Below are 15,000 nucleotides of genomic sequence, written 5' to 3' on the forward strand. Positions count from 1 at the left end.
AGTGTTAGTGTCGCTGTAGTGTTAGTGTCGCTGTAGTGTTAGTGTCGCTATAGTGTTAGTGTCGCTATAGAGTTAGTGTCGCTGTAGTGTTAGTGTCGCTGTAGTGTTAGTGTCGCTATAGAGTTAGTGTCGCTATAGAGTTAGTGTCGCTGTAGTGTTAGTGTCGCTGTAGTGTTAGTGTCGCTGTAGTGTTAGTGTCGCTGTAGTGTTAGTGTCGCTGTAGTGTTAGTGTCTCTATAGTGTTAGTGTCTCTATAGTGTTAGTGTCGCTGTAGTGTTAGTGTCGCTATAGTGTTAGTGTCGCTATAGAGTTAGTGTCGCTATAAGCTATAGAGTTAGTGTCTCTATAGAGTTAGTGTCGCTATAAGCTATAGAGTTAGTGTCGCTATAGAGTTAGTGTCGCTATAGAGTTAGTGTCGCTGTAGTGTTAGTGTCGCTGTAGTGTTAGTGTCGCTATAGTGTTAGTGTCGCTATAGAGTTAGTGTCGCTATAGAGTTAGTGTCGCTATAAGCTATAGAGTTAGTGTCGCTATAAGCTATAGAGTTAGTGTCGCTATAGTGTTAGTGTCGCTATAGAGTTAGTGTCGCTATAAGCTATAGAGTTAGTGTCTCTATAGAGTTAGTGTCGCTATAAGCTATAGAGTTAGTGTCGCTATAGAGTTAGTGTCGCTATAGAGTTAGTGTCGCTGTAGTGTTAGTGTCGCTGTAGTGTTAGTGTCGCTATAGTGTTAGTGTCGCTATAGAGTTAGTGTCGCTATAGAGTTAGTGTCGCTATAAGCTATAGAGTTAGTGTCGCTATAAGCTATAGTGTTAGTGTCGCTATAGAGTTAGTGTCGCTGTAGTGTTAGTGTCGCTATAGTGTCAGTGTCGCTATAGAGTTAGTGTCGCTGTAGTGTCAGTGTCGCTATAGAGTTAAGGTCGCTGTAGTGTCAGTGTCGCTATAGTTAGTGTCGCTGTAGTGTTAGTGTCGCTATTGTGTTAGTGTCGCTATAGAGATAGTGTCGCTGTAGTGTTAGTGTCGTTAGTGTCGCTGTAGTGTTAGTGTCGCTATAAGCTATAGAGTTAGTGTCTCTATAGAGTTAGTGTCGCTATAAGCTATAGAGTTAGTGTCGCTATAGAGTTAGTGTCGCTATAGAGTTAGTGTCGCTGTAGTGTTAGTGTCGCTGTAGTGTTAGTGTCGCTATAGTGTTAGTGTCGCTATAGAGTTAGTGTCGCTATAGAGTTAGTGTCGCTATAAGCTATAGAGTTAGTGTCGCTATAAGCTATAGTGTTAGTGTCGCTATAGAGTTAGTGTCGCTGTAGTGTTAGTGTCGCTATAGTGTCAGTGTCGCTATAGAGTTAGTGTCGCTGTAGTGTCAGTGTCGCTATAGAGTTAAGGTCGCTGTAGTGTCAGTGTCGCTATAGTTAGTGTCGCTGTAGTGTTAGTGTCGCTATTGTGTTAGTGTCGCTGTAGTGTTAGTGTCGCTGTAGAGTTAGTGTCGTTAGTGTCGCTGTAGTGTTAGTGTCGCTATAGTGTTAGTGTCGCTATAGAGATAGTGTCGCTGTAGTGTTAGTGTCGCTATAGAGTTAGTGTCGCTGTAGTGTCAGTGTCGCTATAGAGTTAGTGTCGCTATAGTGTTAGTGTCTCTATAGAGTTAGTGTCGCTATAGAGTTAGTGTCGCAGTAGTGTCAGTGTCGCTGTAGTGTCAGTGTCGCTGTAGTGTCAGTGTCGCTGTAGTGTCAGTGTCGCTGTAGTGTCAGTGTCGCTATAGAGTGTGTCGCTATAGAGTTAGTGTCGCTATAGAGTTAGTGTCGCAGTAGTGTCAGTGTCGCTATAGTGTCAGTGTCGCTATAGTGTCAGTGTCGCTATAGTGTCAGTGTCGCTATAGTGTTAGTGTCGCTATAGTGTTAGTGTCGCTGTAGTATTAGTGTCGCTATAGTGTTATTGTCGCTATAGAGTTAGTGTCGCTGTAGTGTTAGTGTCGCTGTAGTGTTAGTGTCTCTATAGTGTTAGTGTCGCTGTAGTGTTAGTGTCGCTGTAGTGTTAGTGTCGCTGTAGTGTTAGTGTCGCTGTAGTGTTAGTGTCGCTGTAGTGTTAGTGTTGCTGTAGTGTTAGTGTCGCTATAGTGTTAGTGTCGCTGTAGTGTTAGTGTCGCTGTAGTGTTAGTGTCGCTGTTGTGTTAGTGTCGCTGTAGTGTTAGTGTCGCTGTAGTGTTAGTGTCTCTATAGTGTTAGTGTTGCTGTAGTGTTAGTGTCGCAGTAGTGTTAGTGTCTCTGTAGTGTTAGTGTCTCTATAGTGTTAGTGTCGCTGTAGTGTTAGTGTCGCTATAGTGTTAGTGTCGCTGTAGTGTTAGTGTCGTTAGTGTCGCTGTAGTGTTAGTGTCGCTATAGTGTTAGTGTCGCTGTAGTGTTAGTGTCGCTATAGTGTTAGTGTCTCTATAGTGTTAGTGTCGCTGTAGTGTTAGTGTCGCTATAGTGTTAGTGTCTCTATAGTGTTAGTGTCGCTGTAGTGTTAGTGTCGCTGTAGTGTTAGTGTCGCTATAGTGTTAGTGTCGCTGTAGTGTTAGTGTCGCTATAGTGTTAGTGTCTCTATAGTGTTAGTGTCGCTATAGTGTTAGTGTCGCTGTAGTGTTAGTGTCTCTATAGTGTTAGTGTCTCTATAGTGTTAGTGTCGCTGTAGTGTTAGTGTCGCTATAGTGTTAGTGTCGCTATAGAGTTAGTGTCGCTATAAGCTATAGAGTTAGTGTCTCTATAGAGTTAGTGTCGCTATAAGCTATAGAGTTAGTGTCGCTATAGAGTTAGTGTCGCTATAGAGTTAGTGTCGCTGTAGTGTTAGTGTCGCTGTAGTGTTAGTGTCGCTATAGTGTTAGTGTCGCTATAGAGTTAGTGTCGCTATAGAGTTAGTGTCGCTATAAGCTATAGAGTTAGTGTCGCTATAAGCTATAGAGTTAGTGTCGCTATAGTGTTAGTGTCGCTATAGAGTTAGTGTCGCTATAAGCTATAGAGTTAGTGTCTCTATAGAGTTAGTGTCGCTATAAGCTATAGAGTTAGTGTCGCTATAGAGTTAGTGTCGCTATAGAGTTAGTGTCGCTGTAGTGTTAGTGTCGCTGTAGTGTTAGTGTCGCTATAGTGTTAGTGTCGCTATAGAGTTAGTGTCGCTATAGAGTTAGTGTCGCTATAAGCTATAGAGTTAGTGTCGCTATAAGCTATAGTGTTAGTGTCGCTATAGTGTTAGTGTCGCTGTAGTGTTAGTGTCGCTATAGTGTCAGTGTCGCTATAGAGTTAGTGTCGCTGTAGTGTCAGTGTCGCTATAGAGTTAAGGTCGCTGTAGTGTCAGTGTCGCTATAGTTAGTGTCGCTGTAGTGTTAGTGTCGCTATTGTGTTAGTGTCGCTATAGAGATAGTGTCGCTGTAGTGTTAGTGTCGTTAGTGTCGCTGTAGTGTTAGTGTCGCTATAAGCTATAGAGTTAGTGTCTCTATAGAGTTAGTGTCGCTATAAGCTATAGAGTTAGTGTCGCTATAGAGTTAGTGTCGCTGTAGTGTCGCTGTAGTGTTAGTGTCGCTGTAGTGTTAGTGTCGCTATAGTGTTAGTGTCGCTATAGAGTTAGTGTCGCTATAGAGTTAGTGTCGCTATAAGCTATAGAGTTAGTGTCGCTATAAGCTATAGTGTTAGTGTCGCTATAGAGTTAGTGTCGCTGTAGTGTTAGTGTCGCTATAGTGTCAGTGTCGCTATAGAGTTAGTGTCGCTGTAGTGTCAGTGTCGCTATAGAGTTAAGGTCGCTGTAGTGTCAGTGTCGCTATAGTTAGTGTCGCTGTAGTGTTAGTGTCGCTATTGTGTTAGTGTCGCTGTAGTGTTAGTGTCGCTGTAGAGTTAGTGTCGTTAGTGTCGCTGTAGTGTTAGTGTCGCTATAGTGTTAGTGTCGCTATAGAGATAGTGTCGCTGTAGTGTTAGTGTCGCTATAGAGTTAGTGTCGCTGTAGTGTCAGTGTCGCTATAGAGTTAGTGTCGCTATAGTGTTAGTGTCTCTATAGAGTTAGTGTCGCTATAGAGTTAGTGTCGCAGTAGTGTCAGTGTCGCTGTAGTGTCAGTGTCGCTGTAGTGTCAGTGTCGCTGTAGTGTCAGTGTCGCTGTAGTGTCAGTGTCGCTATAGAGTGTGTCGCTATAGAGTTAGTGTCGCTATAGAGTTAGTGTCGCAGTAGTGTCAGTGTCGCTATAGTGTCAGTGTCGCTATAGTGTCAGTGTCGCTATAGTGTCAGTGTCGCTATAGTGTTAGTGTCGCTATAGTGTTAGTGTCGCTGTAGTATTAGTGTCGCTATAGTGTTATTGTCGCTATAGAGTTAGTGTCGCTGTAGTGTTAGTGTCGCTGTAGTGTTAGTGTCTCTATAGTGTTAGTGTCGCTGTAGTGTTAGTGTCGCTGTAGTGTTAGTGTCTCTATAGTGTTAGTGTCGCTGTAGTGTTAGTCGCTATAGTGTTAGTGTCGCTGTAGTGTTAGTGTCTCTATAGTGTTAGTGTCGCTGTAGTGTTAGTGTCGCTGTAGTGTTAGTGTCTATTGTGTTAGAGTCGCTATAGAGTTAGTGTCGCTATAGTGTTAGTGTCGCTATAGTGTTAGTGTCGCTGTAGTGTTAGTGTCGCTGTAGCGTTAGTGTCGCTGTAGTGTTAGTGTCTCTAGTGTTAGTGTCGCTGTAGTGTTAGTGTCTCTATAGTGTTAGTGTCGCTGTAGTGTTAGTGTCGCTGTAGTGTTAGTGTCTATTGTGTTAGAGTCGCTATAGAGTTAGTGTCGCTATAGTGTTAGTGTCGCTATAGTGTTAGTGTCGCTGTAGTGTTAGTGTCGCTGTAGCGTTAGTGTCGCTATAGTGTTAGTGTCGCTATAGTGTTAGTGTCTCTATAGTGTTAGTGTCGCTATAGTGTTAGTGTCTCTATAGTGTTAGTGTCGCTGTAGTGTTAGTGTCGCTATAGTGTTAGTGTCGCTGTAGTGTTAGTGTCGCTGTAGTGTTAGTGTCGCTATAGTGTTAGTGTCGCTATAGTGTTAGTGTCGCTATAGTGTTAGTGTCGCTATAGTGTTAGTGTCTCTATAGTGTTAGTGTCGCTGTAGTGTTAGTGTCTCTATAGTGTTACTGTCTCTATAGTGTTAGTGTCTCTATAGTGTTAGTGTCGCTGTAGTGTTAGTGTCGCTATAGTATTAGTGTCTCTATAGTGTTAGTGTCTCTATAGTGTTAGTGTCGCTGTAGTGTCAGTGTCGCTATAGTGTTAGTGTCGCTGTAGTGTTAGTGTCTCTATAGTGTTAGTGTCTCTAGTGTTAGTGTCGCTGTAGTGTTAGTGTCTCTATAGTGTTAGTGTCGCTGTAGTGTTAGTGTCGCTGTAGTGTTAGTGTCTATTGTGTTAGAGTCGCTATAGAGTTAGTGTCGCTATAGTGTTAGTGTCGCTATAGTGTTAGTGTCGCTGTAGTGTTAGTGTCGCTGTAGCGTTAGTGTCGCTATAGTGTTAGTGTCGCTATAGTGTTAGTGTCTCTATAGTGTTAGTGTCGCTATAGTGTTAGTGTCTCTATAGTGTTAGTGTCGCTGTAGTGTTAGTGTCGCTATAGTGTTAGTGTCGCTGTAGTGTTAGTGTCGCTGTAGTGTTAGTGTCGCTATAGTGTTAGTGTCGCTATAGTGTTAGTGTCGCTATAGTGTTAGTGTCGCTATAGTGTTAGTGTCTCTATAGTGTTAGTGTCGCTGTAGTGTTAGTGTCTCTATAGTGTTACTGTCTCTATAGTGTTAGTGTCTCTATAGTGTTAGTGTCGCTGTAGTGTTAGTGTCGCTATAGTATTAGTGTCTCTATAGTGTTAGTGTCTCTATAGTGTTAGTGTCGCTGTAGTGTTAGTGTCGCTATAGTGTTAGTGTCATTCTAGAGTTAGTGTCTCTATAGTGTTAGTGTCATTCTAGAGTTAGTGTCTCTATAGTGTTAGTGTCGCTATAGTGTTAGTGTCTCTATAGTGTTAGTGTCTCTATAGTGTGTGTCGCTATAGTGTTAGTGTCTCTATAGTGTTAGTGTCTCTATAGTATTAGTGTCTCTATAGTGTTAGTGTCTCTATAGTGTTAGTGTCTCTATAGTGTTAGTGTCTCTATAGTGTTAGTGTCGCTGTAGTGTTAGTGTCTCTATAGTGTTAGTGTCTCTATAGTGTTAGTGTCGCTGCAGTGTTAGTGTCTCTATAGTGTTAGTGTCTCTATAGTGTTAGTGTCTCTATAGTGTTAGTGTCTCTATAGTATTAGTGTCTCCATAGTGTTAGTGTCTCTATAGTGTTAGTGTCTCTATAGTGTTAGTGTCGCTGTAGTGTTAGTGTCTCTATAGTGTTAGTGTCTCTATAGTGTTAGTGTCTCTATAGTGTAAGTGTCTCTATAGTGTAAGTGTCTCTATAGTGTTAGTGTCTCTATAGTGTTAGTGTCACTATAGTGTTAGTGTCGCTGTAGTGTTAGTGTCTCTATAGTGTTAGTGTCTCCATAGTGTTAGTGTCGCTGTAGTGTTAGTGTCTCTATAGTGTTAGTGTCTCTATAGTGTTAGTGTCTCTATAGTGTTAGTGTCTCCATAGTGTTAGTGTCTCTATGGTGTTAGTGTCTCTATAGTGTTAGTGTCGCTGTAGTGTTAGTGTCTCTATAGTGTTAGTGTCTCTATAGTGTTAGTGTCGCTGTAGTGTTAGTGTCTCTATAGTGTTAGTGTCTCTATAGTGTTAGTGTCACTATAGTGTTAGTGTCACTATAGTGTTAGTGTCGCTGTAGTGTTAGTGTCTCTATAGTGTTAGTGTCTCTATAGTGTTAGTGTCTCTATAGTGTTAGTGTCTCTATAGTGTTAGTGTCTCTATAGTGTTAGTGTCACTATAGTGTTAGTGTCACTATAGTGTTAGTGTCTCTATAGTGTTAGTGTCTCTATAGTGTTAGTGTCTCTATAGTGTTAGTGTCACTATAGTGTTAGTGTCACTATAGTGTTAGTGTCTCTATAGTGTTAGTGTCTCTATAGTGTTAGTGTCGCTGTAGTGTTAGTGTCGCTATAGTGTTAGTGTCACTATAGTGTTAGTGTCTCTATAGTGTTAGTGTCGCTGTAGTGTTAGTGTCGCTATAGTGTTAGTGTCTCTATAGTGTTAGTGTCACTGTAGTGTTAGTGTCTCTATAGTGTTAGTGTCTCTATAGTGTTAGTGTCGCTGTAGTGTTAGTGTCGCTATAGTGTTAGTGTCTCTATAGTGTTAGTGTCTCCATAGTGTTAGTGTTGCTTTAGAGTTAGTGTCACTATAATAGAGTTAGTGTCACTATAATAGAGTTAGTGTCGCTATAGAGTTAGTGTCACTATAGTGTTAGTGTCTCTATAGTGTTAGTGTCACTGTAGTGTTAGTGTCTCTATAGTGTTAGTGTCTCTATAGTGTTAGTGTCACTGTAGTGTTAGTGTCTCTATAGTGTTAGTGTCTCTATAGTGTTAGTGTCGCTGTAGTGTTAGTGTCGCTATAGTGTTAGTGTCTCTATAGTGTTAGTGTCTCCATAGTGTTAGTGTTGCTTTAGAGTTAGTGTCACTATAATAGAGTTAGTGTCACTATAATAGAGTTAGTGTCGCTATAGAGTTAGTGTCACTATAGTGTTAGTGTCTCTATAGTGTTAGTGTCGCTATAGTGTTAGTGTCACTATAGTGTTAGTGTCTCTATAGTGTTAGTGTCACTGTAGTGTTAGTGTCGCTATAGTGTTAGTGTCTCTATAGTGTTAGTGTCACTGTAGTGTTAGTGTCTCTATAGTGTTAGTGTCTCTATAGTGTTAGTGTCTCCATAGTGTTAGTGTTGCTTTAGAGTTAGTGTCACTATAATAGAGTTAGTGTCACTATAATAGTGTTAGTGTCGCTGTAGTGTTAGTGTTGCTTTAGAGTTAGTGTCGCTATAGTGTTAGTGTCACTGTAGTGTTAGTGTCTCTATAGTGTTAGTGTCTCTATAGTGTTAGTGTCGCTATAGTGTTAGTGTCACTGTAGTGTTAGTGTCTCTATAGTGTTAGTGTCTCTATAGTGTTAGTGTCTCTATAGTGTTAGTGTCTCTATAGTGTTAGTGTCACTATAGTGTTAGTGTCGCTGTAGTGTTAGTGTCTCTATAGTGTTAGTGTCACTGTAGTGTTAGTGTCGCTGTAGTGTTAGTGTCGCTATAGTGTTAGTGTCACTGTAGTGTTAGTGTCACTATAGTGTTAGTGTCTCTATAGTGTTAGTGTCACTATAGTGTTAGTGTCGCTGTAGTGTTAGTGTCGCTATAGTGTTAGTGTCACTGTAGTGTTAGTGTCGCTATAGTGTTAGTGTCGCTATAGTGTTAGTGTCGCTATAGTGTTAGTGTCACTGTAGTGTTAGTGTCTCTATAGTGTTAGTGTCTCTATAGTGTTAGTGTCTCTATAGTGTTAGTGTCACTATAGTGTTAGTGTCGCTGTAGTGTTAGTGTCTCTATAGTGTTAGTGTCTCCATAGTGTTAGTGTTGCTTTAGAGTTAGTGTCACTATAATAGAGTTAGTGTCACTATAATAGAGTTAGTGTCGCTATAGTGTTAGTGTTGCTTTAGAGTTAGTGTCACTATAATAGAGTTAGTGTCACTATAATAGAGTTAGTGTCACTATAATAGAGTTAGTGTCGCTATAATAGTGTTAGTGTCGCTATAGTGTTAGTGTCGCTATAATAGTGTTAGTGTCGCTATAGTGTTAGTGTCGCTATAATAGTGTTAGTGTCGCTATAATAGTGTTAGTGTCGCTATAATAGTGTTAGTGTCGCTATAATAGAGTTAGTGTCACTATAATAGAGTTAGTGTCACTATAATAGAGTTAGTGTCGCTATAGTGTTAGTGTTGCTTTAGAGTTAGTGTCACTATAATAGAGTTAGTGTCACTATAATAGAGTTAGTGTCGCTATAATAGTGTTAGTGTCGCTATAATAGTGTTAACCGGCCGGCTCGGATCAGCACGGAATGGAACGGTTAATAAACAAAGAGAACAGTTTGGTCCAATGGAAAAGCGGCTTCACCAGTTTGTTCTGTATAATTCTGTATCATCTTAGGAAACTCTGGCTCATATGTTTTGAACTGAAAACGAGCGCCATTTTATTAAGTCCAAATAATAGAGTTAGTGTCGCTATAGTGTTAGTGTCGCTATAGAGTTAGTGTCGCTATAGAGTAAGTGTCGCTATAGAGTTAGTGTCGCTATAGAGTTAGTGTCACTATAGAGTTAGTGTCGCTATAGAGTAAGTGTTGCTATAGTTAGTGTCGCTATAGAGTTAGTGTCACTATAGAGTTAGTGTCACTATAGAGTTAGTGTCGCTATAGAGTTAGTGTCGCTATAGTGTTAGTGTCGCTATAGAGTTAGTGTCACTATAGAGTTAGTGACGCATAGTAAGTGTCGCTATAGAGTTAGTGTCGCTATAGAGTTAGTGTCGCTATAGTGTTAGTGTCACTACAGTGTTAGTGTCGCTATAGTGTTAGTGTCTCTATAGTGTCAGTGTCGCTATAGTGTCAGTGTCGCTATAGTGTTAGTGTCGCTATAGTGTTAGTGTCTCTATAGTGTTAGTGTCTCTATAATGTTAGTGTCGCTGTAGTGTTAGTATCATTCTAGAGTTAGTGTCTCTATAGTGTTAGTGTCTCTATAGTGTTAGTGTCGCTGTAGTGTTAGTGTCATTCTAGAGTTAGTGTCTCTATAGTGTTAGTGTCTCTATAGTGTTAGCGTCTCTATAGTGTTAGTGTCGCTGTAGAGTTAGTGTCGCTATAGAGTTAGTGTCGCTATAGTGTAAGTGTCTCTATAGTGTTAGTGTCTCTATAGAGTTATTGTCGCTATAGAGTTAGTGTCGCTATAGAGTTAGTGTCGCTATAGTGTTAGTGTCGCTATAGTGTTAGTGTCTCTATAGTGTTAGTGTCTCTATAGTGTTAGTGTCGCTGTAGAGTTAGTGTCGCTATAGAGTAAGTGTCGCTATAGTGTTAGTGTCGCTATAGTGTTAGTGTCTCTATAGTGTTAGTGTCGCTGTAGAGTTAGTGTCGCTATAGTGTTAGTGTCTCTATAGTGTTAGTGTCGCTGTAGAGTTAGTGTCGCTATAGAGTTAGTGTCGCTATAGTGTTAGTGTCTCTATAGTGTTAGTGTCTCTATAGTGTTAGTGTCGCTGTAGAGTTAGTGTCGCTATAGAGTTAGTGTCGCTATAGTGTTAGTGTCGCTATAGTGTTAGTGTCTCTATAGTGTTAGTGTCGCTGTAGAGTTAGTGTCGCTATAGAGTTAGTGTCGCTATAGTGTTAGTGTCTCTATAGTGTTAGTGTCTCTATAGTGTTAGTGTCGCTGTAGAGTTAGTGTCGCTATAGAGTTAGTGTCGCTATAGTGTTAGTGTCTCTATAGTGTTAGTGTCTCTATAGTGTTAGTGTCGCTGTAGAGTTTGTGTCGCTATAGAGTTAGTGTCGCTATAGTGCTAGTGTTGCTGTAGAGTTAGTGTCGCTATAGAGTTAGTGTCGCTGTAGAGTTAGTGTCGCTGTAGAGTTAGTGTCGCTATAGAGTTAGTGTTGCTGTAGTGTTAGTGTCGCCATAGAGTTAGTGTCGCTATAGAGTAAGTGTCGCTATAGAGTTAGTGTCGCTGTAGAGTTAGTGTCGTTGTAGAGTTAGTGTCGCTGTAGTGTTAGTGTCGCCATAGAGTTAGTGTCGCTATAGAGTAAGTGTCGCTATAGAGTTAGTGTCGCTATAGAGTTAGTGTCACTATAGAGTTAGTGTCGCTATAGTGTTAGTGTTGCTATAGAGTTAGTGTCGCTATAGTGTTAGTGTCGCTGTAGTGTTAGTGTCGCTATATTGTTAGTGTCGCTATAGTGTTAGTGTCGCTATAGTGTTAGTGTCGCTATAGAGTTAGTGTCGCAATAGTGTTAGTGTCGCTGTAGTGTTAGTGTCGCTATAGTGTTAGTGTCGCTATAGTGTTAGTGTCGCTATAGAGTTAGTGTTGCTATAGAGATTGTGTCGCTGTAGTGTTAGTGTCGCTGTAGTGTAAGTGCCTCTATAGAGTTAGTGTCGCAATAGTGTTAGTGTCGCTGTAGTGTTAGTGTCGCTATAGTGTTAGTGTCGCTATAGAGTTAGTGTCGCAATAGTGTTAGTGTCGCTATAGTGTTAGTGTCGCTATAGTGTTAGTGTCGCTGTAGAGTTAGTGTCGCTATAGTGTTAGTGTCGCTATAGAGTTAGTGTCGCTATAGTGTTAGTGTCTCTATAGTGTTAGTGTCGCTGTAGTGTTAGTGCCTCTATAGTGTTAGTGTCACTATAGAGTTAGTGTCGCTATAATAGAGTTAGTGTCGCTATAGAGTTAGTGTCGCTATAGAGTTAGTGTCGCTATAGTGTTAGTGACGCTATAGAGTTAGTGTCGCTATAGTGTTAGTGTCGCTATAGAGTTAGTGTCGCTATAGTGTTAGTGTCTCTATAGTGTTAGTGTTGCTGTAGTGTTAGTGTCGCTATAGTGTTAGTGCCTCTATAGTGTTAGTGTCACTATAGAGTTAGTGTCGCTATAATAGAGTTAGTGTCGCTATAGTGCTAGTGTCACTATAGTGTTAGTGACGCTATAGTGTTAGTGTCGCTATAGTGTTAGTGCCTCTATAGTGTTAGTGTCACTATAGGGTTAGTGTCGCTATAATAGAGTTAGTGTCGCTATAGTGCTAGTGTCACTATAGTGTTAGTGACGCTATAGTGTTAGTGACGCTATAGTGTTAGTGTCGCTATAGAGTTAGTGTCGCTATAGAGTTAGTGTCGCTATAATAGTGTTAGTGTCGCTATAGTGTTAGTGTCGCTATAGAGTTAGTGTCGCTATAGTGTTAGTGTCGCTGTAGAGTTAGTGTCGCTATAGTGTTAGTGTCGTTATAGTGTTAGTGTCGCTATAGTGTTAGTGTCGCTATAGAGTTAGTGTCGCTATAGAGTTAGTGTCGCTATAGTGTTAGTGTCGCTATAGTGTTAGTGTCGCTATAGTGTTAGTGACGCTATAGTGTTAGTGTCGCTATAGAGTTAGTGTCGCTATAGAGTTAGTGTCGCTATAATAGTGTTAGTGTCGCTATAGTGTTAGTGTCGCTATAGAGTTAGTGTCGCTATAGTGTTAGTGTCGCTGTAGAGTTAGTGTCGCTATAGTGTTAGTGTCGTTATAGTGTTAGTGTCGCTATAGTGTTAGTGTCGCTATAGAGTTAGTGTCGCTATAGAGTTAGTGTCGTTATAGTGTTAGTGTCGCTATAGTGTTAGTGTCGCTATAGAGTTAGTGTCGCTATAGAGTTAGTGTCGCTATAGTGTTAGTGTCGCTGTAGAGTTAGTGTCGCTATAGTGTTAGTGTCGCTGTAGAGTTAGTGTCGCTATAGTGTTAGTGTCGTTATAGTGTTAGTGTCGCTATAGTGTTAGTGTCGCTATAGAGTTAGTGTCGCTATAGAGTTAGTGTCGCTATAGAGTTAGTGTCCCTATAGAGATATCACTTTTTTGTGCATTTACATACGCTGTACAGGTAAAGAATGTTTTCGCTTGGGTGACCCAATAGAGAAAAGTTTTGCTCTGCAAGAAAATAAATTAGAAGGACCATTGTTCATATGCGTCACGTGAGCTGCTGTGTTGCATGATGGGTAACGGCGTGGCTTTGGGCTCTGTGTGCAGGAGGAGGGCGGAGCGGAGGACTTCGACACTCTTGATCTGTACCAGCAGAGTTTGGGCGAGATGCTGCTGGCGCTGGCGGGTAATGTTCACACACACACACACAAACACCCGAGTCCAGATGTGGCGATGAGTCTGTGCCAGGTCAGCGTGTGCGGTACGATCTCACGCACATCTGGATCTCGTTGAGCTCAGCTCTCAGTGTTATTAAAGACTGAAACAAATGAAAACTGTTATCTCTTAAACTAGTGAGCTCAGAGAAGGAGAGTCACGTTTCACTGCGGGGGTTTTGGCCGCTGCGCTGTTGATCTGTCGCGGTGCTAATGCCAGCGCTGACCTAATCCAAACACAGCCGCTCCAGGGCTCAGTGTGTGAGATGGGAAGCGTTTCTCTAGAGTCAGGGTTTGTTCAGATCAGGCTCTCAGACAGAATGCAGGGCTCCAGACTGAGACCCAACTGATGTTAGTCTGGAGAAAAGACTACATTTGATTCTTTCAGCGCCCCTGCATCCGCCCACTACACCAGCATCACGGTGACAAGTTTGGTGTCACTAGTTAATCTCTCAAGGCTTAATAATTGTTGGTTGTTGTTATTGTTGTGTATGTGTGTGTGTGTGTGTGTGTGTGTGTGTGTGTGTGTGTGTGTGTGTGTGTGTGTGTGTGTGTGTGTGTGTGTGTGTGTGTAAAGAACCGCTGAAGTTTTTCTCTCTGTCTCTCCTCCAGCTGAAGCCCAAGGCCGGCGCAGAGAGCTGCTGCACAGCGAGGTGAGACATCAGACACGATCTCTGACGCGCTCCTTCCATACTTGAGCTTCTTAAAGGAGTCCTTGATAATGACGCTCACAGTTACAACGTTCACAGTTACGACGCTCACAGTTACGACATTCACAGTTACGACGCTCACAGTTACGACGCTCAAAGTTACAACGTTCACAGTTACGACGCTCAAAGTTACGATGCTCAAAGTTACGACGTTCAAAGTTACAACGCTCAAAGTTACAACGCTCAAAGTTACAACGCTCACAGTTACGACGCTCAAAGTTACGACGTTCAAAGTTACAACGCTCAAAGTTACAACGCTCACAGTTACGACGCTCACAGTTACGACGCTCAAAGTTACGACGTTCAAAGTTACGACGCTCAAAGTTACGACGCTCAAAGTTACGACGCTCAAAGTTACGACATTCAAAGTTACAACGCTCAAAGTTTCAACGCTCAAAGTTACAACGCTCACAGTTACAACGCTCACAGTTACGACGCTCAAAGTTACGACGCTCAAACTTACAACGTTCACAGTTACGACGCTCACAGTTACGACGCTCAAAGTTACGACGTTCAAAGTTACAACGCTCAAAGTTACGACGTTCAAAGTTACGACGCTCACAGTTACGACGCTCAAAGTTACAACGTTCACAGTTAAGACGCTCACAGTTACGACGCTCAGTTACGACGCTCAACGTTACGACGTTCACAGTTACGAAGCTCAAAGTTACAACGTTCTCAGTTATGACGCTCACAGTTACGACGCTCAAAGTAACAACGCTCACATTTATGACTCTCAAAGTTATGACGTTCACAGTTACGACGCTCACAGTTACGACGCTCACAGTTACGATGTTCACAGTTACGACACTCTCAGTTACGACGCTCACAGTTACGACGCTCACAGTTACGACGCTCAAAGTTATGACGCTCAAAGTTACGACGCTCAAAGTTACGACGTTCAAAGTTACGACACTCAGAGTTACGACGCTCACAGTTACGACGTTCACAGTTACGACACTCTCAGTTACGACGCTCACAGTTACGACGCTCAAAGTTACAACGCTCAAAGTTACAACGCTCACAGTTACGACGCTCACAGTTACGACGCTCAAAGTTACGACGTTCAAAGTTACGACGTTCACAGTTACGACGTTCACAGTTACGACGTTCACAGTTACAACGCTCACATTTACGACGACATTCACAGTTACGACGCTCACAGTTACGACGCTCACAGTTACGACGCTCAAAGTTACGACGCTCAAAGTTACAACGCTCACAGTTACGATGCTCAAAGTTAAGACGCTCACAGTTAAGACGCTCAAATTTACGACGCTCACAGTTACGACGCTCACAGTTACAACAACGCTCACAGTTACAACGCTTACAGTTACGACGCTCAAAGTTACGGCGCTCACAGTTACGGCGCTCACAGTTACAACGCTCACAGTTACAACGCTCACAGTTACAACGCTCACAGTTACGACGCTCAAAGTTACGACGCTCAAAGTTACGGCGCTCATAGTTACGATGCTCAAAGTTACGACGCTCAAAGTTACGACGCTCACAGTTGCGGCGCTCACAGTTGCGGCGCTCACAGTTACGACGCTCACAGTTACGACGCTCACAGTTACACCGCTCACAGTTACGGCGCTCAAAGT

General features: G+C 42.0%; 1 protein-coding gene across 1 annotated transcript in view; it reads left to right on the plus strand.

The window, feature by feature from the left end:
• The window catches only part of ulk3 (unc-51 like kinase 3), a 32,189-nt gene that overhangs the window by 13,798 nt on the left and 3,391 nt on the right, over window positions 1-15,000 (plus strand). Inside the window, exons 12-13 of the mRNA XM_079824846.1 lie at window positions 12,580-12,658; window positions 13,299-13,339. Of these exons, the coding sequence (XP_079680972.1) occupies window positions 12,580-12,658; window positions 13,299-13,339 (120 nt within the window). The remainder of the gene's footprint in view (window positions 1-12,579; window positions 12,659-13,298; window positions 13,340-15,000) is intronic.

Source organism: Gobio gobio (assembly GCF_949357685.1).
Source record: "Gobio gobio genome assembly, chromosome: 9".
In the NCBI taxonomy this organism is placed as follows: Eukaryota; Metazoa; Chordata; class Actinopteri; order Cypriniformes; family Gobionidae; genus Gobio; species Gobio gobio.